Here is a 27,862-nt window from a genome sequence, read left to right on the forward strand (position 1 = left end):
GCTCAAACGTACAAGTAAACACATTACACTTACTAAAACATACTGTACATTGATGATACTATATTTACATATCACAGATAAAACAATTTCTCGATTTCCATAATCAGTAACATCTTCGACATCACAAATTACATTTCAGGGAGTGGATCTTGTATGTGCCAAGAGCAATACAGTACACCATGAGAATTACCCATTTTAAAAAATGCCTATTCACGAGTTGCACACTCCAATCCAGATCAAGCAAATGGCGGCTCACTTTCAAAGCCGCAAATGATAAAAATATTTTGTATTTTTCCTAAATATACAAACAAGATTCCTTCAACCAGAGTAAGGTTTTGCTAAAGTCACACTCTTAATAAAAGACAATATCTGCAAACACTTGAGTACTATAGTCCATTTCTTTTAGCGATGCAGATTTGCACCGACTCGCAGTGGTGCCCTTTTAGCTTGGAAAAGTTTCCTGATCGCTGATTGGTTGGACAAGATAATTCTAACCAATCAGCGATCAGGAAACTTTTCCGAGCCAAATGGCACTGCTGCGAGTCGGTGAAAATCTGTCTTGCTGAAAAAAATTGACTATAGTACTGTAGTATTCAAAAGCCGTTTGTTATTAAATACCGTCTACACAAACTACCAAGTGAAATTGGCCAATGAGCCATCCACTTGATTGTTTACAGGAGAGGAAGTTCTTTATAAGACGCCACTAATCAAAGCAACTCTCAAAGAAATTATATTAGTCAAATAAATTAATGAACCCAGCCAAGCCACAGGGATAAACAAACAGGCATTATGAAGAATGACAAGCAAACAAATATTTACTATTAATGCCATGAGTTCATGGCACTCCTACCACCATAGATCGTACGGTGATGTCTCTCTTTTTTCCTTACTTTTTTACACTAACTCAGATGCCCCTTTGAATTAAAACAAGACTATATTCAAGCTCACTCAAACAATTAGATTGTCAACATACAATAATTTACCTCTTAAACTACAACCAGAAAATTATATTTCTGTCCTTATTCCATTACATAAAACCTCAAGAAAATATTCAGTATAGTTTGAAAACAAAGCCAGCAGAGAACTCAAACATAAGGAAATTCTGGGAGGAGATCCACAATGTGGAGGTAGAGAAACATCAGGTGATGATGGGTCAGACAGGAGGCAAAATGCTCAAATAACCTCTTTTGTAATAGATCAATAATAAAATTAACTCTACAGTAAAAGACGAATTACAAGGCAGAAAATACAAGCAACCAGAAATACAGACGAAATTACTTCAGATTACAAAATAAGGAACCTACAGTACTGTATTTACAGTATATGGAAACTGTCATTAAACAAACAGACTACACTAATAACATAAGCCATCACATACTTGAGATACTTGAGTTAGGCTGGGCTATTTAAAGGTTAAAAAAAAAAGACGTACGAAACACAAAACTAGATCTTGATGGAACAATGCTAACTGCAAAACAAAATGTCAAAGCAGTTCTAAAACTTGCGATCTTTAAACCTCTAGCAATTACAGTTTCAAAGAGAAAAAAAAAATCTAATGTACTTTTACTACAGTACTTCATTCTTAGTACTTAACTCCTTCCTTAAATCTTATCTAGACCACCTTGTGATTTGCTACCCTCGCGTCTGGTATGAATACTAATCGGAAGCATACTTGCTGGCCCGGCTCCCTCTTCAAAGAAAGAGAGATCAGCATGGACGGTGCGGACATGCCTGTTCACCGACTGCTTTTGTGATGCCCTATATGGACAATGAGGACAGAGGAAAGGTTTCTCGCCTGTATGGATCCTTAAGTGCCGCCGTAGGTCATTAGCAAGACGGAATCTACGGCCACAAATAGAGCAGCTGTGCTTCCTCAACTCCAAGTCCAAATCACTCATATCAGGTGCTTCCAACGGCAGAAGTGGTGGTGCCGTTGCTACAACAGCGGGTGAATGATGAGAGGTACCAGATGCAGCAGCAGCAACAGGAAAAGGATGAGGATGATGGGGAGCAGGATGAGGAGGAAGCCCCAAACGGGAGAGGAAGGCAGGAGGGAATGGAAGCCGAACCTCGTCCATCGCTGCGACGTCATCATCATCCTGCCCCTGAAGCAGAATATCTGCCTTAGTACAATCGATTTTCTTTAATCACCATAAGTGTGTATTCTAATGTACAGTATACTGTATAGCTATTAGTCCCACCAAACACAACTTAAATCGTAAAATGTTCTAAAAACACCCCTTTAATCTTTTCATTAAACTATAGACATTAATGAACAGCAAATTTATCTTAAAAATATACATTTAAGATTAAGGAAATCTAGCAAACAGAAAAAAGCAGCATTTTCTCATCAAGTCATAAAACTTAAAAAAATTAAATAAAAAAATATAGAATTTTGTTTCAACAGAAGTACCTCCAAGTAAACATTTTTGAAGGTAACAAATATCCAAAGCATCCTTGGATGCGATTTGCATGCACTAACTGTGACATACAATGGAGCAGACAATTTTCATGGCAATTGAGTGAGTTACATGCGTAAATTAAAACTTTTTTCGAGCCTTCATCCTTCAATCAATGTTAGGATTAAACTCACTTCCCCAATAACAAAAAGCTAGTCAAGATCAAGAGCAAGTGTATTTATCAAATTTCAATATAAACTACTGTGCAGTTGCATAACATAGAAGTTACAATCAACTTCTAAGGCAGTTAATAAAAAAGTAAAATATCCCCTCAGAAAATTTAACGTCACTTTGATTTTAGGATCACCCATCTTAAACACACTGAATTTCATATTTAAACTCAATAGCCTTCTTACGAGTAAGAAACACTTCAACTGCTTCATCCCGAAGAAGGGAACTAACACCAGGAGCTGAGCAAAACAGAAAACAACACTGTAGATCAAATCGTCAGGTCTGTTACGTTGGGGACCAGTGTACTGCGCGTATCAACATTGTGCACAGTTCGCATGTGACGATACACACTGCTTTTGACCGCAGCCCTGAATGAACAATAGGGACACAAGTACGGCTTTTCGCCCGTGTGGGTACGCATATGACGGCGCAGGTCCTCTAGACGCCCAAAACCCCGCCCACACACAACACACTCCAGACAACTCGTAGATGCGGTAGTTCCTCGGTGCATGCCAATTCCCATACCTGCGTCCACTCTAGCCAGCTGAGCGCCCATGTATCCTACGCCTGCTGCACCCTAAAAGAGAGGGGAGTGCCACTCTTAGACCCATAATATTTGAATTAAGAAGAACTAAATCTAAGATTAATCATCCAGTAAATCACTTGAACAAAATATTGTAAAAAAAAAAAAAAATAAATAAAAAAAAAAATAAAAGCTTTCAAGCATTCATATCTTTTGTTTGGGCCTAAATTTGTCACTCACCTCTATCTACCAGAACTGGTTACCCAAATGTAAATCAAAACCCCAACACAGCTACTTTCCCTTTGTTTAAAAATGAAAAAGTAACCAAACCATAAGTTCCCAATAATTCAAATTCTAATTCAAGGATGACAAAAATAGAATTACTCTTTCCAGAAATATATTAAGTTGCACCACTAGTGGCACCATGTATAGTTCTCGCGTGTCGAATGACACTGCTCTTTACAGCTGCCCGGTATGGACAATACGGACAAGTATACGGCTTTTCCCCAGTATGGGTTCGAAAATGTCTTCGGAGGTCTTCCATTTGGCCAAAGGTACGACCACAGAGCTGGCAGCTAAGGAATCTACTCTTGCTAACACTGCCCGATGCTGACGAAACCGTCTTGTGGCTGCCACAAACAGTTGTTGGCAGCCCCGATCCACTGCTCTCAATTGACGTGAAACGATTACTGGTCGAGGAAGGAGCCATGCTCAGCGCACTACCATCTCCACCACATCCTTCGATCCCACTTATCTATAAAAGAGAACCAAACCAGGTTCACTCATGATTCAGCTGAGCAGACTCCAACTGATATGGGCTACAAGAGTACAGTACTAAACAGGAAAAATATTCAACAAGTCAATAGAGTATACTATAAATTCTATACTGTAGTGTATTATCATCTCCCTATACAGCATACAGTGATGCATATAAGTATACTGAGAAAGTAATACAGTATTCAATAATGCGTACTAATGTTTTCCTCACTTAGCTGTCTCATAAAATTCAATTACAGTATCCCATCCCTTTATCATAGCATCAAATCCTCGCTAACAGATCATAAAATAAAGTCTCCGATCACATTACAAATCCCTCATTATCACGTCGTCATAGTGAAATCCATCATCAAACAATGCAAAACTACAAACTTTATTGTAGTCTATCTATCCTTAACTCAAACTGCAGTCAGCTACATGAATGAAAAATAGAAGAGAAGTTACTGAATGACATTTTCCCCACAATAAACACCTAAAAAATATTTACATCCCTAGACCAGATAGAATGTAAAAGTTATGGAACAAACACTTCTTGAACGCACAAGAGTATTTCTATCATCGACCACTTAATATTATTCTAAAATCTGGTCACCCTTCAAGTATCTACCGTTATTATTTCATTACAACATGGTTCCACTCCCTCCGTGTTGGTGGAGCAGCTGAACGTCTTGCCCATAAACTGTATCAAATTCTTGCAAAGGTCTGGCTTCAGTATGCTGTCTTGGATGACCAGCTTGCCCATAACCCTTCTCAAGGTCTTTATTTGGCACACTTTCAGTCCATTGATGTTCTGGATGTACTGCACGCATATGATGCTTCAGCTGAGAGTTCTGAGCTGAAGCATGGGGGCGAAACTGGCACTGGTATGGCTTTTCCAGAGTGTGAGTTCTCAAGTGGAAAAGCAAATGTGTCTTCTGTGCAGCCCTATAAGAGCAATGAGCACAAGAATATGGCTTCTCACCCGTGTGAGTACGAACATGTGAATTTAGGTGTACTTTCTGCGAGGCCCTGTACGGCCAAAAAGAGCAAGCATAAGGTTTCTCCCCAGTATGAGTCCTTAGGTGGGCGCTGAGGTGGTCACGACGATATGTGGAATACGAGCACATCTGGCATGCAAACGGCTTCTCTGCATTGAGAGCCTGTAATCAAGGAGATTCCTAAAGTTAGTAGCTTCTGATTTGTCTTTAATCTTGGCCAAGACTTCTCTAGATCCTCACAGTGCTTCACTCAAACTTCACAACAGTGCTAAAGTCGACAAAAACATAAGAAACCATGAAATGTGACCTTTTAGATCTTTTCAGTTGATACCAAGTGGGACTTACAATAAATGCAGTTGAAAAAATTCATAGAGTATAAAACAGCAGCAGCAGCAGCAGCATGAAACTAGGGGAAACCTTCATGTAAATTTCTATCTTCATAAGAAAATGTATTTTCAATGAGAGAGAGAGAGAGAGAGAGAGAGAGAGAGAGAGAGAGAGAGAGAGAGAGAGAGAGAGAGAGTGTGTGTGTGTGTGTGTGTGTGTGTGTGTTTTAATCAATGTTAATTTTACAAAAAGTTTCAATTACACTACAGCTTTAAATAAACTTTTGTTAAAACTTGACAGCAAAATTGAATAGCAATAAATTTGTAGACAATGTTGCAAAATCATTCAGCAGTTAACACTGAATAATTCTCGTATTCTCAAAATTACAAGTAAACCTATTACCCTTTCTTTGTCTAGGAGAAAGACAATAATCAGGTAAACAAAAGCAGTATACAATTATAAAATATGTCATTATCAATACAAGAATTTCAAAATTCTAAGAATTGCAAAATTTTTAAACATGTAATCTGCAACAATTTCAACACAGTATATTTCAAACTTTCGACTTCTGTATTTAATTCTAATAATTTCACACATGGATAATACGCTACAATTCACAGCAGAATTTCCCACCCATCATGTGAGGTACGCCATAAATCAAACTCCATTGAATAAATCCCCTATCCCAAAAATAATTTGTCAATAAAGGTATTAATATAAAATATATATAATTTAATCAAATCGCAGCCTCGGATACAGATGATATTTACAAAATAGGATATCATATACATATAGAACACAAAATGAAATAAAAATTCCAATTTCAAAAAACCACTATAAACCTAGGCAATGTACATAAAGAACACACAAATAACCTACTTAAATACCCTATTTCAAAAACCCCTCACAAACTAAAAGTACGTCATGAAATTTCATGTTGCGAGCACAATACTGCACATTCACAATGATGGTACAGAACCATAATATCCTTATTAAGAAGAGTGGATTTGCAAGTGCTTTCGAAGATTTGAACTATGAGTAGCAGCGTAAGTACAGTTAGGAAACGGGCAAGCATAAGGCCTTTCTCCCGTGTGTGTCCGCAAATGAATCTTTAAGTCACTCCTTTGAACTGCTCTGTAAGTGCACTGGGAACACTTGAAAGGTCTTTCCCCTGTGTGAGTGAGATAATGCCGCTTTACACTCCCTTCAACAGCAGAAGAATAAGGGCAAAGAGAACACTGGTAGGGCTTCTCCCCCGTGTGTTTCCGGACGTGGGTACCGAGATGGTCGTGGCGGTTTGTGGTATACGGGCAGAGGTAGCACCTGAACACCTTCGCCGCATTTAAAGCCTGTAACGAAAGGCCCACTATTAGCGGAATACAATAGGAAAAACATGCATTTCATGGGACAGTTTCTTTAGTGCTGTATAAAGGTACACCACACAAGAATCTCAGTATGTTAGTTCACTTTGACCAAACAAAGTTACCAACATGGGTAAATATCTTGTAGGATCTAATGGCCAGAATTAACGGATCATTATTACCATATGGTCCTTATAGGCCACATATGGAAACCATAAATTCTGCAAAGTACTTCAAAAGATCCAGACTTGTTCATCTACATGAGGCCCAAACACTAACCAACAAAGGAGAGTCAAGACGATACTATTTTTGTGACTTTGTTGAAGCTAGCTAGCAGTGAAACATTTGAATGCATTAAAGGACACCATGAAAATGCCAAGTACTGTACTGTACCACACTATGGCAAGCTGGAATTCACGAATGCTGCAGGAGAGCTGTGCCTCCCAACAGTATGCGTCACAATATGGAGGTTGAGAGTCCTTCGACGAGCAGTCTTGAAGGAGCAGTGGGGACAACCATATGGTTTCTCTCCTGTGTGCTTTCGTATGTGCTTGCGAAGGTCACTACTGTGCGCTGTCCGATAAGAACAGTAAATGCAAGCAAATGGCTTCTCCCCAGTGTGAGTGCTCATATGAGTTTTCAGGTTGTAAGTGTTGTAGCTCGAATAAGGACACAGAGGACAATTGTAAATTTTGTCTTTAGAGCTTGCACCACTTCTGCTGGACACAGAAGGTAACAATGGCACTGTATATACAGTGCTACTGCTACTAGTACTGGTGCTTCTACCAATCAATGACTTCTTGGGCATGTATTGTCTATGTCCCCGATTGTAGTCGAAAAGCCCAAACTCATCCTGTGGTGTCCCGGAAGGATGACCATGGTGATGTGGAGGCGCATCAATCACCTAAGGGAAAACATTGAATTCTATCACTCCCATGGAAGGATAAGTAAGACTCAAAATTTACTTCGCACAACAATATGGAAAAAGAAAAAATTATAAGATAAATATATAAACTTAGATCGGATTTCTACAGCTCATATTATCTCAAGACATAACATACAACTACAGCATCAAACTAATAACAAAGAAAAGGAGACACCCGACTTGAAACCCACTTTGCCTAAGTCAGAAAAGATTTCTAATTAACAAGTTTTATTAAAATCTTCAAAACAAACAGTACCTACAGACGTGCAGTTGCATTAATAACAACAATAATGCCTTCTATGGCAGCCAAACAAGACTATGTAGAGTAACAAAGTCAATTATGTAAGTTACAGGTTTTCATCTGTTATTCAGTGGTGCATATATATTCGTATAATTTACTATTTACCATTATATCAATGTACAGTAATTATATTACAAAGCATAAAAATACACAGGGGGGGTTGTCATCTTAAAAGCAAAGTACAAAACTGAATTGCAGATATGAAGGGTAATATCATCATGGTTTTGTGTTTCCATGAAAAAAAAAAACCACCACTGTCACGAGTGCACTACATCTTAAAGGTATAAATCTATTGCTATGTGTGTGGTTATATAAAATCAATGGCCTTGTATCGTACATAAGTTTCTTAAAAAGACACACAAACACAAAACTGTTGAACAGCATTTTCCTAGGCACTCTACACATGCACATACAAAAATGTTGTTGAAGAGTATTTGCTTTTTTTTTGTTACTCAAAACTAGTTCACTTGTATCGTGTACAGCTAATGGCCACCTATTATTTGTTTGTCAAATTATAGTGTGCTACAGTTTTATGAAAATTATTAATGACACACTTCCTCTCTTTTTGCTTTCATACTTTACAGTAATGCTTCGTTTTCACCACTGAAAGGCATCCGTATCATTTATCTACAGTACTTAGAATTCTCCCACTATTTCAGTACCAGTTTTGTGGCACTCAACAGCCAATACACTTCTCATTTTCGACACAAATGAACAATTCGTCAATTGCTTGTTATACAGCTGTTTCTTTCCTCCCACTAAGAGCTTTACATGTCTTTCCCTTTGTCACTCATAAATCTGTCACCATACACTTTTAAGTGAAGTTTATAATTCTATTGCTTTTTCTTCCTTTCCTACTAGCCTTTAATGATGATGTGAATCTCATGACGGACATCAGTCAAAAATTACCTTAAATAGGCTGTAAAGCTGATTTATAAAGAGAGGCTTGACAGGGGAAGACCAGGTCAGTCTCAAGCGACAGCCAAGGAGGGTGAATAACAAGAGTTCTCTGCAAAATGCTGAAAGTTTACCTACTTTGCTCCTAAGGCTATCAAAATTACAGTCTTCTGAACAAATATAGCTCTTTCAGAGTAATATGGGAATTACCTAACTTGGTCAGAAATCAAACAGTCTACAGAGTAACCAAGACACTGAAGCAGTTGTATCAAAAGTCGCAAAGGACAGAGTATTTTAGGAAACATCCAAATAGTAATACAATCCAAATAAAAATCACAACTAAGAGGTTCAGTCTTGGTAGAATAGTATTACTAAATGGTTGAAGGCTAAAATTTCCTATCTTCAAAGAGGTGGAACAGGAAAGAAGCCAAGAATTATGGGGTTATCTCGTATGGGGTCCTATCCTTAAGGAAAGCCATCCATGGCTACCAATGACTGATATTGTTTGGTGAAATAAGACCTCTTACAGACCATCCAATGTGTACTGTTCTTAGCCAAGAAGTCTCCACCATATACTCAGGAGAAAAAATTCAAGCATTACGAATCTTGTTCAGATAGGAGCAGGCGAGGTAATTCCAAATCCCTAATCTAATACTGTACAAATGTGCTAATCGAATAGGGTGCGACTTTGGTCTCAGATGCTGAAGAAGTGGAAACCATGGACTGTTCAGCCAGGAGAGCTACAACCACATACGTCCCTGAGAAGTCTGATAAAAATCTTTAACACTGGGCCCATCTTGCAACTCACCGAGAGGTCACATTGGGAATCGCATAAAACAAATTTTTTGGTTTTCAGATGTTGCAAATAGGCCCAATTGGAGATCAGGGACAATTTTGATAAACTTATGGAAATAAGTCTGGTCTAACATTAAATGTGGGGGGCCCTTTGCTTGGACACTATCCGTCACCACATTGAGAGCCTTACAGGTGGATTGGGATAAGGAAAATATCCCACTACTGCAGGAAGGGGGATAAGTAAGGATTACAGTATTGTACAGTATTGCATTCAAGAGTTCTTGAGCAAAATTGCTCTTTCCAGAGCTGACTGACTGTTGTCTGGTTGTCACTAATGAATTGTAATTTTGAGAGTCTTCAATGTCGATAATACCGCTATCAGTATCCATACATTTAAATGAAATGCTACAAAATGAAGCAACTATTTTCTTTTCTGAATTCATACATTATGTCTCCTTTGAATGACCTCCTCTATCCCATTTGGTTACATCTGTGAGAAGTATCAATATCAAGCTGGGACCAACAGGACCAACATGGAAAGAACCTTTTGCAGTCCATGGTGTAAGAATCCCTTTGCAGCAAATGAGCAAATGGGAACATTTGTCCCTAGGTGCTTTTCGAGCTTCCCTCTGTACCAAAATCGAGGTCTTTCAGCCTAGACTTCAAAGCTGGGTATACAATAGAATCTAACGAGGACAAGGCTTTGTGGCCTATTGGAAACGTCCCTGTCTGGTGATTGCCAGACTGGGGTTTGAATCCCACTCAAACTCATCAGATTCTTTAGTGTCTGCAACCTCACCATCCTTGTGAGCTAAGGATGGGGGGTTTGGGAGAGCCTGTAGGTCTACCAGCCAAGTCATAAGCAACCATTGCCTGGGACCCTTGGTTCGACCTTGGGAGGAGAGTGGTCTTGGGCATTGATCATGTGTATATGGTTAGTATAAAGGGCATTATCCAGCTTGCTAGGGCAATGTCACTGTCCCTTGCCTCGGCCATTGATTCATAGCCTTTAAACCCTTTTTCGTCAATTAATATTCTTTCCTTAAAGGCCTTTGGTGGCCTGGGGTGAATTCTGACAAGTTCCAACAAAGACTTAAAACACTTGAATACCTTTATTGGAACAAAACTTGAAGCACATGACTTGTGTATGTGAGATCTGACACTCATCTGTCCCAATTAGTCAGCCATCCAAGTGGGCAATGACCTCACCTCCCTGCAACAACAGTAGGTTGGTTACAGACTTGCTAGTATTATGAACACTCTTGGTGTTACAGACCAAATGGCAGTACAGTAGTTTACTCTGAGCCTGTACCCATGGGTCTCACTGATGCACTGGCCCTACAGTAAAGAAGATAATTATTCTTTGATATATGTCACATTGGATTCCTTATTCTAGCCTTTACAGCAAAGCCCTTTTAGGGAACCACACAACCACCTAAAATCCCTCCCACACAAAATTAGAAAGTAAACATTTTACTAAAGGAGAATATGACTTTTGTGTTCTACATCTCAATTGTGCCATGCTTACTTTAACAGCATTATAACTGGTAAAAATTAGGTAGAATATAAAAATTGGATATTTAAATAAATTTTAATATCTAACATTTTACAAGTTTCATCAAGACTAACACTGTATTTTATATAATTTTGTAAATTATGCGACTACATTAAGCTATGTATCCTTTGCAGCAGTTACGTTGCTCGTCTACACAACCTCAAATACCATCCAAACAAATACTAGTTAACACTTAAAGAACTGTTTTGACCCAGTCAACTTGAAATCGACAGTGTTTTACACACCCACAATTAACAAAATACAGCAGGTTAAGTTAAAGAGTAATTTTTAAAAAATTTACATAAAGTATTGGCCTTACCTACTACAGCAATGTTTACCATTTCATACTTGTAAATTTAATATATATATATATATATATATATATATATATATATATATATATATATATATATATATATATATATATATATATATATATATATACATATATATATACATATATATACATATGTACATATATATACATATACATACATATATATATATATATATATATATATATATATATATATATATATATATATATATATATATATATATAAAAAGTTTTGTGTAATTGTGTACAAAACATTGAGCAATCCACCTAAAATTTTCTCCTACAAGTGGTCAGGAAAACTTGAAAAATATATCCATTTCACCTGTCAATTCAACACAACATGAAAAAGAAAAACACTCATTACTTTATAAAAAAAATGAAAATAAAATAAAATGACGATGATGATGATGATTAGGATCGAGTTTGGGTCATTTAGAAACTAAAATCTCATGAACTGACAATGATTTATACGTTGAAACAGCATATCATATCGGGATACTATTTACAGCGGGTCTTGCAAAGCTCACAGATTTTATACATATCAAGACCCCAACCTGAATTACTTCCTACCATTTTGGCTTTCCTCTTTGGAGTTTTCCTACACTACTATTAAATTCCTTCAACTCAACCTTGTTTCAATTTTTACTTGTGGTTTTAAACAAATCCTTTGGGTGTGCCCGATGTGTCGAGTAGCTATGTGACAATACTGTAAACCTATACAAAACCAACTCGCTTCTGATAAGTTAAAATAAACTAAAAATGCGACACCTTTTTGGAGCTTAAAAAAAAAAAAAAAAAAACTGTCTCAACATTAAAAAATAAAAAGCCAAATTATTAAAATGCTTGACACAAGTCATTAAAAATATGCAACTAATAAGAATACCCTAGTCTTGCTTTAATGATACCAGTATTAATTACAGCATAAAACCCACTAAACTTATTATTCCTCTCAATGACAATGTTTTCTCTTGATGTGATCTCTAAGGTGACTCATACGAGTGCATCGATGGGGACAATAAGGACATGCATACGGCTTTTCTCCTGTGTGGGTCCTAAAGTGCCTCCGGAGATCTTCCCGTTGCCGAAGGTTCTTACCACACACCGAGCAAATATACTTGGAATTAAGCGAGTGGTAGTTATAAGTCAGAGACGTCTCCTGTAGCGTGTTGGGGCCACTTCCACTACAGTCCACATACTCTTGCCCTACCTGCGATACCAAAAAATGAATCACGAGTTGGTATAGCACCGTATGCCTGAGGCTTAAATTATCTCTATTGAATTTATTTGAGTACCAGAATAATTAGTAGATACATAGCCACTTGACACATTGCTCAGCTTTGAAACTTCTATACTGGTACAATGGAAAAACTTTAAACGCTCATAACAAAAACAGAGTGAAACAGAATACTGTACACTAACAAGCAAATTCAGAACTTTAACTTTGCATATTCCTATGATAAGAATTGGAAAGCCTTGAATATTTGAAAGTTAGAGGACACAAGACTTGCAACGTTACCCAATGAGACCAAAACACTAAACAAGAAAAGTCATCGAACCTGTTCCTGACCCTTTCTCATTACAGCATCTAACCTTTGCTGAGAACAGCAGCAGTCAACATATACTATACAAGTAAGAAAATCAATGAAAAAGGAAAGATCAGGAAAAATATAAAGTTTTTTCCAGACCAAATAAACACAACCATCAGCAGACCAGAAAAAACAGGATTAGAATGTAAAATATCATGTATTTCCATCATTCATTAATATCAAATCCAGTTCATAGTTATATTTTTATAATTTTTTACGTGAAACTAGTCTCAAACCTACGTAAAATATCAAGGTACTAAGTACAAATCCTCTAAATATCTATACAGTATATAAATCATAGATACTGTACCCCTATCATTTCAGTCTACAGTGCCAGCAGACTAAAGATTGTAATCAACATCCTAGAAAAAACCTTTCTCTAATAAAAGTTATTGCCAGCAGACTAAAGATTGTAATCAACATACTAAAAAAAAAACCTTCTCTAATAAAAGTTAAAATAAAGTTGATACTGCCTACTGAACTAATATTCCTCGTCAAAACTTGAAGATTACTTGAGAAGACAGTTATGGCCTAATTCATGATATTCCTCCAAAAAAGGATTAAAACACCTGGTAAGCTGACATGTTTTATCATATGGATAAAAAAAAGGATTAAAACACCTGGTAAGCTGACATGTTTTATCATATGGATAAAAAAAAGGATAATAGGGCTTATAGCATCCTGCTTTTCCAACTAGGGTTGTAGCTTAGCAAGTAGTAATAAAAATAATAATAATAAAATAGAATACTTTAATGCTGAACTTTCCCTCCTCCATCACAATCAACTGCTCTAAGGTGAGAAAACATGCAAACTGCCGACAACAATAAGATTGATCGTTCCGTACATAAGAAGGAAATTGAGAGAATAGAAAATACAGAAATAGCAAGACATCAAAAAAATCGAGAGCTTTCTGAATGGTAAGAGAAAATAGTTCAGCATTATTCAAGAACAATGAAACCTTGTATCTTTCAACTAACAAAAATAGATGTACAATATAATTCTTGAACATACATACTATAATCTGATAAATAAAAAGTAGGGAGATTAAATAAGTTTGATTTAAACTTAAATATTGAAGGTTGCTTTGAATTTCAATTTTTCATATGTAATTCCTTACTAGACCACATTACAGTAAATTACCATATATACCAGTGAATCATGCGAGTTTTGAAGACCAATTCAGAAGGTAACTTCAAGGGGGTCGCATCATACACAAGATATAATCTTAGCATATGTACTCTTGGATTAGGCTATGTCGTTGTCCAAACTGTACATCCATCTACATTAAAAATAACCAAAATTTTGATTAAACTGGTGTTTCACTTAACTGTATCCAGTAATAATACTAATAATTCAAATGTTAGTATTGTATTAAGACATAAAAATAGCAAAATCTTTAATCTTGCCCATAGTTTACATTTATGTGTTGATCAACAATTCCGTCTATTCTTTCCAAATCAGCTGATTAAGGCAAACTAACGAAAGGATATTTCTTATTTCCTAAATGAAACAATAACTAATTATACTATTATTTTTAATTTAGTACAGTACACTAATTTACATTGTTTTATTTGAAATACTTATATTTTATTTACTGTCGAGTCTAATTACATATAAAAGTTTACCGGAGTTTCATCCATGTTGCCAATGAATGATTATAGTTTTTACCTGTGTTACTTGATTATGAAGCTTATCAAATCATTTTACAGTATATCATTTCTCAGTTTTCAGTCACGTTATCTTCTAAATTTGGAACTTACATTTAAGTATGCGATTTGCATATCTAGAGATTCCCACTAATTTTTCTATTTATTTCCTCCAGTTTCGGACACAGGTTTCCACGATTTAAAGCAGAAAACAGGTAGCGCCTATGAACTTTGCTTTCTCACCTTCAGCATCATCTTTTAGTTTATATTTGGTAGTATATTTTCTTGCGGATCTTTCCTCCATAGCAAATAAAGGTATAATTTAAAAATATGTCAGTCTTATACTACTTAACTTAGTAACAACTAGGGCAATTGTTTACCATCGTACGATGGTTAAAATACAAGCAAAACAGGTGCTATCCAATTTTATTGTTCATAATAAAACCGCTACTTTTGTTCGGTTGTTATTTTGGTCGTATTCTTCTATTTTTTCAACTTATTGAATGAGAAGACAGGATAAAGAAATGATAAAGAAATGGAGTAAAGAGAGGTTAGTCCATTGCATTTTGGTTTCTCTAAAAAAGGAACTCGCATGATATACGAGATAAATGATAAAATCATATTATACGGGCAAAAATTTGGGGGTTGCACAACACTGTACGCTAGATTGGCTGTTACACGAGTATATACAGTACATCACTCACTTGATGACACTGCGGTTGAAAAAATCCTTTTAATAAGTGACTGTCCACTCCAGGGTTTTAGAGGCAAACGCTTGGGGTTGTCTCTGTCTTCCCCAGTAAATAAATGCCATGTTTTCTTTTGATGTGATCCTTAAGATTACCATTCCTAGAGCAACGGTGACTGCAGTAAGGACACGCATAGGGCTTCTCCCCCGTGTGCATACGTACGTGCCTCCGAAGGTCCTCAATCTGTCTGAGGACTTTTTGGCAATAAGGGCAACTGTATTTGCTTAAATACCTGCCTTGATCATCGACTGCATTCTCAACCCTCCAAGGGAGCTGGACTCTGCCTCGAGCTACGACAGTGCCTTGACCTACCTGCGACAGCCAAGAGAAATCAGGGTTGGTGGGATGACCTATGATCTATTCATGTACAACTATGAACTTTACAAGAAAATAAAAATATCAAAGAACACAATCATGCAAAGCTTTTAAATGCAATGATGTGCTCTGGTCAATTTAAAATGAGCATACAATTACTGTAAAATTAATTAATCCTATACAGACTAGTTTATTCAAATAAAACTATTGCTAAAAACATGTTAGCGTGAGTCAAGTATACCAGGAGATAAGACTTCTACCCAAAAATAACCAAGTGTTGATATGCCCAATTGTATTTAACCAACTTGAAAAGAACTGTCAAAATATAAGAATAAACTCGCATGTAATATCATGCTGAATTAAGAGTACAGTATAACCACTTTCAAGTGTAGTTTAGGAAAAGTAAGATTTCATGGTAAACAAAACCACAATTTCCACAATATATGAAGATTAAAACTCTGAACAGGTTGAAAAAGGCCTTACAAAAATGTCTTTGGCTGTTAAATATTCAAATCACCATTGAGAAACAGAAAATCCTATGCGTTAGAAGTAGAGTAACAGGTTATTTTGTGAATTCCTTGAAGTATTTCCATAAGTAACTGATCAACCAGAACTATCAGAATTGCACTTTACCAGCATTGACAAGCCTATTTACATCCAAAATAGAAAAGTGTTTTATATTTAGCTGGCATCTGTATTTCAAGTTTTGTTGTGACTGTAGCTATCTGAAACTGGTTATGATGAATAAACTTTCATTCAATAATTTTCAATGGACCTTTCTCAAAACCTCGCTTCATAATTAGAAGTTGGTGGCAGCGGCGTTAAGCTCGGTTCATCCCTTTGAAAACGTGTCTTCGCTTGATGTGGTCTTTCAAGTGGCCCAGCTGGGTGCAACGATGCTCACAAAATGGACATGCATACGGTTTCTCACCAGTGTGCGTTCGAGTGTGGCGCCTAAGATCTTCTAGCTGCCGGAAAATCTTGCCACACATATTGCAAGAGTACTTCGCACAAAGTATCGGATGCAATGTCTGCTGGGGATGGCCTTGCGCCTGTGCTACCGTTGACGATGCTACCAGTGGTGCTCGATTCTCTTCCGACATAACTCTTCTGATACTTCTTACTGGAGAGCCATGAGTTACCACCTGTGATACCAAGAAAACGATTTCAGTGCCAACGCACACACGTGTGCGCCTTCTTTATGAAGTTCATACACTTTTTATTGTGCACAAAACACTGCAAAATACCCCCAAACAGCTCTGAAATGTGCTGTTTGCTTAAGGGTTCTTTTTACCACTTACATGAACACTTGCAAACTAATAGACAATTTTTCTAGTGATTACAGTGCAGCAAATAACCAAATTCATACCATGTACAGTACTGTATTTTCTACATAAGAAAAAAACAAATATAGCAATATCCGCACCAACACAACTACAGGGGGTTTAAATCCAGGGTTCTGGGAGATTAGTCTCGGTTAGGTTACCCCCAACTCTAAGCTAACAAGTGTTGTCCAGCATTGCAACTTTACAGTAAGTTAAAGATAACACAGAATCCAAAGAAATAAATATTCATTCATGTATGTATTGATAACAAATTGCAAAAATGAACAGTACTGTAATTGACTCAAACAATAGTACTCGAGAACTTTCTCCTGTGTGTACCTAATAAAAAATAGGGGCTTTGCAAATCTTACATCAAATTGTATGTTTTGTAAAAAGCCTAATACAATACTGTACATACACTAAAAACACTATACAGTACTTTTTATACAAGTGATCTAAAACTGCTAGTTTTAGCTGGCAGTTTCCAGCAAATCACTGAGTATTCAAACTCTAAACAAATATTTCATGATTTCAATAAGCTAAAACAACAGTACAGTAATAGCAGTTATTACTGTGCTTCACATCCGCAAGAATACAAATTGCCTTGGCTAGTCTATTTGCATTAGAATGAATACAGGAGGCACTGTTTCGCCATGAATGAAAAATACTTTACGGCATCACTTCATCATAGGATAAATATTTATTTTCAACATTTCATATATAAATAAACGAAACCACTTTATACTCTAGATGTCTTGCTCAATAGTTGGCTAATGACCTTAATTTGACCTTAACAGGATAGTCATACCTCTCTCCATAAAAAATTCTGCTTACGAAATTTTCAAGCTGCGAAACAAGATGCAAATATTTTTATAACTCGTCTTGCGAAAAATGTTTCATGCTAAGAAAAGATTTGCCAGCCAGGCCGAGAATAAAATAGTCACCCATTAAAAGAAAGTTGAAGAAAATGGGTTTACACAATAAAAAATGTAGCTGTAGTCTATAGTCAGGGTAACTACAACAATGCAGTGCACATGGCACTGTATACTTTGTATATATACAGTATTGTACTATATGTATTGTATTATTTTCCAATTATTATTACATTATGTTGTAATAACTACTTAATTTACAGGTATTAACAGTTAGTTTAGGTACAGTATGTTGAATGGTTCAAATGTATTTGGCTGTACAGTATTTCACTGTAGTTAAACTGTAGCTTTATTATAAGATTTAATGTGGTGTTTTGCAGGGTTTGGAACAAATAAGGCAATTTACATGTAAAATGTGATTAACAACACAAAAAAAAATCACGTAACAAAAGCCACCCCAGAAAGAATTAATTTTGCATTGTGAGGCATTACTGTATTCCATTAATGTTCGAGTTCCCAACAAATTTGTTATCACAAATAAATATTGCACTTATGGAAAAAAAAAAAATGGACAGATAAATTGTAAAAACCTGAGTGCCCTTTACCAGATTTACTCTTGTATAAGGTTAAATGATTCTACAACAAAAAATTCTGAGTATAAAACATCATTATCATTTTCTCGCATTTTGAGGAAGCATACTGTACTTCTACAGTGTAATTCAATACTAGTTATGAGCTTGGCATCAAATTTTTATATACACTGTATGTACAGTATATACAAGTATCCATTGTATATACTGTACTATATAGATATACAGAACGTACCCAGTTTTTACATGTGTTCCTTCTTAGCCTGGAAATTTATTACCTGTGATACCTACGAGAGGAGGGACTCGGCAAAAAAATAGACAAATATAAATATTTAGGCTAGTCTATATAATCGATCCTGGATTTGTTGAATAACTAGATGACATGTGTTACAGCATCTAACTAGACACTCGAGAAAGTACAGACCTCTACCGTAGCAGCTTATTTCTCGACCGTGACCTTTGACATTAACGTGCATTAATTGGTATGAATTTTCAAACTCAAATATGAACCAAGTTTGAAGTCTGTATCAACGATGTCCAAACTTATGGCTGATTACGTGAATTGGACATTTTGCTTAACCGTGACGTTGACCATTCAAAATTTAATCATTCCTTGCAAGTTTCATTATTCTACAATTAAAATTGTGGCCAGGAATTTGTTCACTCACAAAAAAAAAAAAAAAAGTGGTAAAACACAATCTCCTTCCAACTTTGTTGCCAGAGGTAATAGTCATAGATGCTACATACACCATATGGTAAAATTTCTCCTGCGTAAGAGACTTAGCTATGACAGCCAACAATGTTGTAAACGTAGAGGTTTGATATTCTACCAACATTTAAGCAATCAACATGGAGATATACTTGGAGGAACATTAATTTTCTGATTCTTGACTGACACTAATGACTGATGCATTGAGCTGCAGGGGAAAGGGTACAGAGGCTCTTGGGATTTCCAATTTGCTGGAATCACAAGAATTCAAAGATTTTCAAAATAAGATTGACCAGCAAAAACCTTGAAGACTTTCTTATTAAGCCTATTTTTTGGTGCAATTGAAGAAACACACCAAATTTGTTTCTCAAAAGGGATTCAACAACCCCAGACCTACACTCAGGAGATGGAATTGATGCAAAGAGAGTAGCATCATCTGCATATCCTAAAAGCTCGATTGGTCCATTTTTTCATGATCATAATAAATGTGGCATTGCAGTATATTAATTGCTTTATTAAGAGTTTCATAACCATTCACAGGTATATCCAATTTAGTTCAGTGAAGAATAAGCATAGATTTTGTCTCTTACGATTTGAAGTTCAGAAGCTCCAACTAACAGTGTTGCTTCTTGCTGCTTTTTCTAGGCTTACCATTTGATGATTTGGATTCTCATATCTTTCTCTCTCTGCACACACACACACAAACACACATGAGCACACATTCACCTCACCTTTGTGCCTTCATATAAACATATGATACTAGGTATGCTGGCACATTTCCATGTACAGTATTCCTATTCTTTATAAAATTTGTGAATTTTGGCATATTTTCATGCATAAATACGTTGCTCATGAATAGATACAAAGATTTTTCCAAGAAATTTTCATTAACAAACTTGGCCATTAAAAAAAAAATATTTAAACCTTGATATACCACTAACAAACACTTTAGTCCCTATTTTTTAACATAATCTCATTGCCCGATAATATATATATATATATATATATATATATATATATATATATATATATATATATATATATATATATATAATATATATACATATATACAGTATATATATATATATATATATATATATATATATATATATATATATATATATATATATATATATATATATATACAGTAGGGTCCCGAATTAAGCGTGTTCGAATTACACGATTCCCCTTTTCCACGATCGCTATTTTTCAAAAATAAATTTTCTGTATCCACGAGGCTGTTCAAAGTTCGCGAGTCAAGCACTACAAAATGTATCAAATCTATAGTCTTTTTAAGTATATTGGTAGCCCTAAATACGGTGATTTATAATAAAAGTTACAAAACAATATTAACATTACATTTCATTAACATAATTTCATAATGAATAGCCTATTTAAGGATAAAATTCCACACCAACAATGAAATCAACTGTTAACTGTGCGAGTCCAGCTGACAAAATGTAAACAGAAATGTGGTTACGTTCTCGGCAATCTTTATCTTTCTCCAACCTTACGATAATTGTAATGGTAGTGTTAATGATGGTATATTAAAGCATTATTTTTGTTTAGTACAGTATATTTAAAAGCCTTATTTTTCCCTCTGGGCGTTCAAGGTTTTCACGAGTAGACTGGGTTCGTTTAACGGCAGTGAATAGCCTAAACTTCGGTAACGAGTCGTCAATATTTTGTCATATTTTAAACAGTAGGCTATACATTTGATTTGCAAACATTGGTTTTGTAGAGTAGACGGTAAAATAAAATCTAGAGAGAGAGAGAGAGAGAGAGAGAGAGAGAGAGAGAGAGATTTGATGGCAGAAATATCTCTCTCTCTCTCTCTCTCTCTCTCTCTCTCTCTCTCTCTCTCTCTCTCTCTCTCTCTCTCTCTCTCTCTCTAGATTTTATTTTACCGTCTACTCTACAAAACCAATGTTTGCAAATCAAATGTATACTGTTTAAAATATGACAAAATATTGACGACTCGTTACCGAAGTTTAGGCTATTCACTGCCGATAAACGATAACAAACCCTTTAATGCAAACTAACTGTATCCTTTGATATTCCTCTATATTTATCACGAATTCCTTCTATACCTCCTCAGACACTCTTATTTCAAATATCTAAATTATTCTTATCACAACTAACACCATCTAGTCATTTTCATTCCATTATATCTATTATTCCTCTGAATCTTATTCCCTTTCCTTATTCTGTTTATTCGATGGGATTCGTTTTTCCCTTTACCGTCTTTCAGAATCTATTTTTAGCCACTGGCAACCAAATCCCCCCTTCCCCCGTCTCCTACCGTCTCCCCTGCGAGTCCACCCAGCCTATCTCATGACTCCCCCCACCTTCATCCTCCCCTGTTCTAGGTCTGTAACCTTCTGCGTCATAATATCTCTCTCTCTCTCTCTCTCTCTCTCTCTCTCTCTCTCTCTCTCTCTCTCTCTCTCTCTCTCTCTCTCTCTCTCTCTCTCTCTCTCGTTATACAATACTTACAAATAGATGAAGAAACCAAAATCGGTTTTCTTGAAGTGTCAATTAAATACAAAACGAAAAAATTATACCGTGTATACATCCATTTCAATCATAGCTTAAAATACGGTAACCGATTTCGTCAGCAAACCACTATTTTTTAGGAAACACCATTCTATTCCAGAAAATTTTTACTCTTTAAATGTCAATTGCGCTATAATAAAACATGTACTTATGTTGTAAAATTTCGGGTGTGTTTTAAAAATCGAGTATTGCTAACTTATTTTTGTTTTACTTTTGGCTGTGATCACATCAGCTGATGTCTAGCTTCCGCGCGAATACAATAACAAAGAATTGTTTACACCATTTCTTAACTTATTCAAACCATCTATACAGTTAATATTACATAAACACCAATGTGTTATAACCTATCATATTTATTGTTTAGTACTTTAAAACCATCTCTCTCTCTCTCTCTCTCTCTCTCTCTCTCTCTCTCTCTCTCTCTCTCTCTCTCTCTCTCTCTCTCACATCGAACGTTATAGCGGTAACCTAATTGTTCGGTGACTTTAAAAATAGGCCTAGTACTTTCTTCTTTTACCTTTTTTGCATATGGATCCATAATTGAGGTGGGTACAAGTTGACTTATAACTGAAGTTAGGAAAAGTATTTTGGATATGGAAAGGACAATTATCTTTCGTAACAGTTTAGAATTATCGTAAGTTATCACTCTGTCATTAGCGGCAGTTTGCTATTGTGGATTAAACGCATAAGGAAAAAAATTTCCAGCTTTGCTACGAATTTAGGAATTTATATGGATACGGTAAGTAAAATATTTGTAATAACATAATGTTTACTAAATGTTTGTAATATCATTAGTTATGACTTAGATCATGTGTGTTTAATGCATTCGTTTGTTTATTATGATCGAAGATGGAGCGTAAACAAATGGAAGGTTTCCGTTTCAGGCGGCATCATAAAAACATTTCATAAATGGCATTCATTTCATTTATTTGAAAGTTCTAATAAAAAATAATTAGAACATTGGTAATAACAAATTCAACATATAATCTATACTTGGTAAAATTGCTGTCAATTCAAAAACACAGATGTATAAATGCGTCTGTTTCTTCGTTGTGATCAGAGATAAACGTAAACAAAACATTGGTTGTCGTTTTCTATTGTGCTTTTTAGCGTGTTTAGGAAACGCATGATATAAAATCGCCTTTATTTTGATAATTCTGGATTTTCAATCATACAACAAGCTAGTCTATAGAGTGATGGTTTTGCTATTCACCAGTTGTATTATACAATAGATATGACAAACATTAAAATTTGTCTGTATTTTGGGTTGTGTTGTAACGGGAAATATATGGTGTTTACACCTATCCTGGTTATAATTTTAACCATTTTTCAAGTTATTAGAACTTTAAAGTATATTAAATGTTTTATTTATTTACAAAAACAATTTGATATTATAAAGAAATACAGTATAGTACAAAGAAAGTATTGGAAATGGGTAGTAAACACATTTGAATAGGCAAATTGCTGGTTGCCATGGCCACAATGGAATTATTTCTGTTGTGTGTTTCGAAATTCGCGATTTTCCATTTACACGAGGTCATTAATCGACCAAATTCTCGCATAATTCGGGACCCTACTGTATATATATATATATATATATATATATATATATATATATATATATATATATATATATATATATATATATATATATATATATATATTAATTATATATATATATATATATATATATATATATATATATATATATATATATATATATATATATATATATATGTTTAGCCACTACCTACAGAATTTCATTTTGTGACCCACATAAGGAAATTTCTCAACTATATTTATGTTTTTGTAAATAAAGGAGAAATTTTTTATAATTATTTTTGGAACTTTTTCTTAATAAAAATTTAATTTGCCGGTTTTTTACTTCTCATTAGTGTTTAGTAATTTCTTAATTATCTTGACAAAGAAAAAATAAAGAGATTGTGAAAGAATGAAGAAATTCGTAAACTTTTTACACAAAGTTGAGCTCGACCCAAAATTCAATCAAAGTGTAGGAAAATTACAATATTTATCCAGGATTAAATCATGACTTTTCAAAGTAATTAGTACTCATATCTATACTAAACCAAATCCTTTAAATAGGAGTCAAGTATGTTTTCAGCGCAAGCTTGAACAGCCATAACAGCCATTGAACGTTCAACAAGTTATGTGTGGTAGTTAGTGGATGGAGCCACCCCATCAAGACATATCTGGGTGCTATTATAGTATGCTATCTACTGCCGATTTTGCTATCTACCACCCCTTTCTGAAATTTTGGAATTGGTTTATTATTTTGTTTATGAGACCCCAATTAACACTACTTTACAATTAACTGGGAAATCCCCTAATACTGTCACTGATTGGTTTAATGTGTCTGGAAGTGTGTAGTGTGGTGGTTTCAATTGGAAAGTTCCGAGAAAAGGCGAAGATGTATTTCCTGCTTTCTTGAATGATGTAAGATATGTTTACATGCAGTAGTAGAGTAAATTTTTGATTGAATATTTTTCATAGATTATTTTCTTTCAGTTTTGTAATATTTGATTTTTCATTTGATTAACTAGTAACATTGTTGTATGATGAGCTTTGAATAATTTGTTAAAAAAAAAGTTTCCCTACAAACTGCTTATAATTATATACCCATGTTGTCCAGCCAATAAATATTATTAAACTATCATTAAAGTCCAATGAGGATAACATACTGGTGGTAAGTAATGTTTAATGATCCTCATCAAACGGGAGGATTAACATTGACGGTAGATAACATACTTTGTGGTAGATACCATACTATAGTAGAAATTCGACGGTAGATAGCATACTATAATAGAAATTCGACGGTAGATAGCATACTATAATAGCACCCATATCTGTTTTGATGTTATTACTGTTTTTAGAATGATTTATTGTTAATTTTCTTATCACCAATTATTTGTTTCCTTATTTCCTTTCCTCACTGGGCTATTTTTCCTTGTTGGAGACCTTGGGCTTATAGCATCATGCTTCTCCAACTAGGGTTGTAGATTAGCTAGTAATAATAATAATTATTACCCAACAGTACAGTGCCATGTTAATTCTGACATTCAACTCAAGGACTGAGGTGTGGTTGAGGCGGGAAGAGTATCTTAAAGGACTAAGTTTGAGGTAAGAAAAATACAAATGACCGTACTTAAAAAATCTTTAATTGTTCCTACACATAGACAAACACCTTATCTCTTTACACAGAATACTCAAGGTGGGAAGCAGTCCCTTGAGCCAGACCACCTTAACAGTAAAACATAGATATGGAAGTTATTAGGGCCTTGGTCAGTAATAAAAAGGAAGCTAGTTCTATACTAGGTTACAAAACACTTATGAAAGATAATTCAGCACTGTTAGATCAGATGTGAAGTCTTATAGGAAAGGAAGAGACAAACCACTTCTTTCCCTTGTAAAGAGAATGGATGATTTACTTCTAATCAGAGAGAAGTCTACACAATTGACCGAGTAATAAGTGTAGGTACTTAATCCATTTGTGAAGATAACTTAAGAAAAGGTAGGAAGGCCATTTATTCCCCCTTTTTCAAGACTTGATAAATGATGATATGCACATTTGTCATGTGCAGGAGTTGTGGGCAGTTACATAACCAATGAGCGGCCACCCAAGGACTCGTGGAAGATTCAAGGGTATCTGACTAACATCCTAAAAGTACTGACACAAAGATGGTTCGAACATCAGGTGGATACAGACAGGGCTGAGGGCCCTACTGATCTCTGGTGCCTTCGTTGTCACAAGAATTACAAAACAAGAAAGAACACCAACGAAGTACTTACTTCATGTTCTGCTAGTACTAAACAGGGTCTCAAACACTCATATGTCAAAACTTGCAATGTAACATAGCTGGGCACTACAAAACCTTGAATCTTAAAGAGTCAAATGCATGTAAGAGGGATAAGGTTGCACAGAAACAGTTTTAAAAACATTTAGAGAAACCCTACTTTCTTCTTCCTCCTAACCTCTGCCATGAGCCTGGGAAAACAATAAAAAGAGAGACCATCTCTTCCAGAAAAAGAAGTTACAGTACTACAGGTCCTTATTGACATTTGGAGGACAAGACCTTCAACTCATTCAGTTGTGGTTCAGCACCGAACCAATTAAGACAATGACATCTCAACCAGACAAACAGTACATGTCACCAATATGGCAAAAATTGTCAATCAACAGATTCTGAGTCTGTATCCAAGAGGAAAGGCAAAGGCTCCTAGGTCTGCTAGAGAGAAGAGAGTATTTCAGATTTAGACACTCACTCAGTCGTAGCAGACCAGGAGCACAACAGCAAAACCCACTCAGACTCCAAGTATCGTTATCACTACCCAAACTACCCCAAATCAAGGAAAAGAACAGGTTTTGGACTGTAAAGACAAACTACAACAATGATTTGGGACATAGGAAGTCTCATTCCATGGCAATAGCTGAGCTCTATACTTAGTGAGGTAATTTCCTTCCTCATTGAATAAAATACCCTGGGTTGAGCACAGACCAAGGAATGTCCTAGAAACAGACAGATGATACAGTGACAAGAGAGTATGTTGCCGATCAGACAGAATAGGTCTGTCATTCATGCCCTCAAAAAGGGAAAAGGCATACAGATGGGCACACTACAGAGAGTGGGAGTACATCTGGTGGTTGAATCAGCTGACCTTCATAAGTTTAAACTTACAGCAAGTGTTTTTATGTTTAAAAGGTTAGCATAAGCGTATCTTCATATTTTATACTATTACTGATTTTTAAATATTTCATATTCATTACTTCTCATATATTCTATTTCACTATGTCCTTCCCTCCCAAGGCTATTTTTCCTGTTAAAGCCTTATGTCTTGTAGCATTCTGCTTTTAGAACTAGGGTTGTAGTTTTGCTGGTAATAATAATAATAATAATAAAAATAATAATAATAATAATAATTGCAAAATATTGATGAGGGCTATTGCTAGAAAAAATAAATATTAAAAAAAAATTAAAAATTTTAAGTCATTTTTATTTTTCCTAACATACTTACCGAGAATTACTTCCTCGGAGGGTCCTTGACCTCTCTCAATCTCGACCAAGATTTCCCGCGCTACCCCCCCTATCTCGCTCCCGATAGTTCCTACCCCCGCCGCCAGGATAATTCCTGCGGCCCGGATTAGGGCAGGTCACTGCTTTTCCCGGGTCAGGATCTCATTAAGTTCTCCGTTTAGCCCGACCCGGCAATGGAAGAATGGCACTCGGGGACGGAAGGGAGGGCCATTACCCGGAAGTAATTCTCGGTAAGTATGTTAGGAAAAATAAAAATTACTTAAAATTTTTAATTTGTTCCAACACGAATACTTACCTCGAATTACTTCCTCGGAGACTTATACTTTAGGAGGCGGGAGAGCCATTCTGCCACTTGGTTAGGCACATGGTGCCTGGAGGGCTACGTAATGCGGGGGTACAGAGAGCGGATAGGGGGTAGCAGTGGAAACCTTACGCTTATAATTTAAGGCTTACCTCTTGACATCTTCTCTACTGAGTCTTCTCCTGAAGAAGTAGGGATGCGTCTATTCACTTGTTGGGGACGTCTTCCAGCCTGCCCCTACACAGCTTGGAGGGCGGCGATGACTGTCCCAATGGAGAATCCATCCAAAGACTTTCTTGAGTAGTCTTTGAGGTAGTGGGCCGTGAAGGTCGACTGGTGTGACCAAGTGCCGGCCTGCAGGATCTGGCCCACTGCCATATTTCTCTCAAAGGCCAAGGAAGTGCTCAGGCCTCTGATGTCATGGGGACGGGGAGTGCCTGGTACTGCCACCTTGTCTTCTTCATAAGACCTAGTGATGACTTGTCTCAGCCAGAAGGAAATAGTGTTCTTGGACACTTGCTTCTTATTAACGCCTGAAGAGACGAAGAGGTTCTTGGCACCCGGACGGAGATGGGCCATCCTTTCCAGGTATTTCCTGATCGTCCTGACCGGGCATAACTTCAGGTCGTCCGTATTGCCTGTCTTGGGGATGGCCGGAATTAAGAAACCTTCAAACCTCGGGTCCCAGACTGCTGGGTTCTGAGTCTTTGCTACAAAGGAGGGTACGAACTTGAAAGATACCTCCTTCCACCCTTTG

The 27,862-nt window shown here is 36.0% G+C and overlaps 1 protein-coding gene across 25 annotated transcripts in view; it reads right to left on the reverse strand.

Annotated features, from left to right (window-relative positions):
* LOC137651205 (longitudinals lacking protein, isoforms H/M/V-like) overlaps positions 1-27,862 on the reverse strand; it is a 167,665-nt gene that overhangs the window by 90,409 nt on the left and 49,394 nt on the right. The window contains exon 5 of one of the 25 annotated variants that reach the window (XM_068384369.1): positions 544-2,105. The exons of 17 other annotated variants lie outside the window; for them this stretch is intronic. In XM_068384369.1, the coding sequence (XP_068240470.1) occupies positions 1,602-2,105 (504 nt within the window). In that variant the 3' untranslated portion in view covers positions 544-1,601. Of the gene's footprint in view, positions 1-543; positions 2,106-2,381; positions 3,208-3,378; positions 3,908-3,965; positions 5,070-5,687; positions 6,584-6,654; positions 7,500-11,752; positions 12,613-15,714; positions 16,847-27,862 lie in introns of those variants that run through there. 7 more of the 25 variants (XM_068384385.1, XM_068384379.1, XM_068384366.1 and 4 more) reach the window with 7 other exon arrangements.

This window comes from Palaemon carinicauda, chromosome 12, assembly GCF_036898095.1.
Source record: "Palaemon carinicauda isolate YSFRI2023 chromosome 12, ASM3689809v2, whole genome shotgun sequence".
In the NCBI taxonomy this organism is placed as follows: Eukaryota; Metazoa; Arthropoda; class Malacostraca; order Decapoda; family Palaemonidae; genus Palaemon; species Palaemon carinicauda.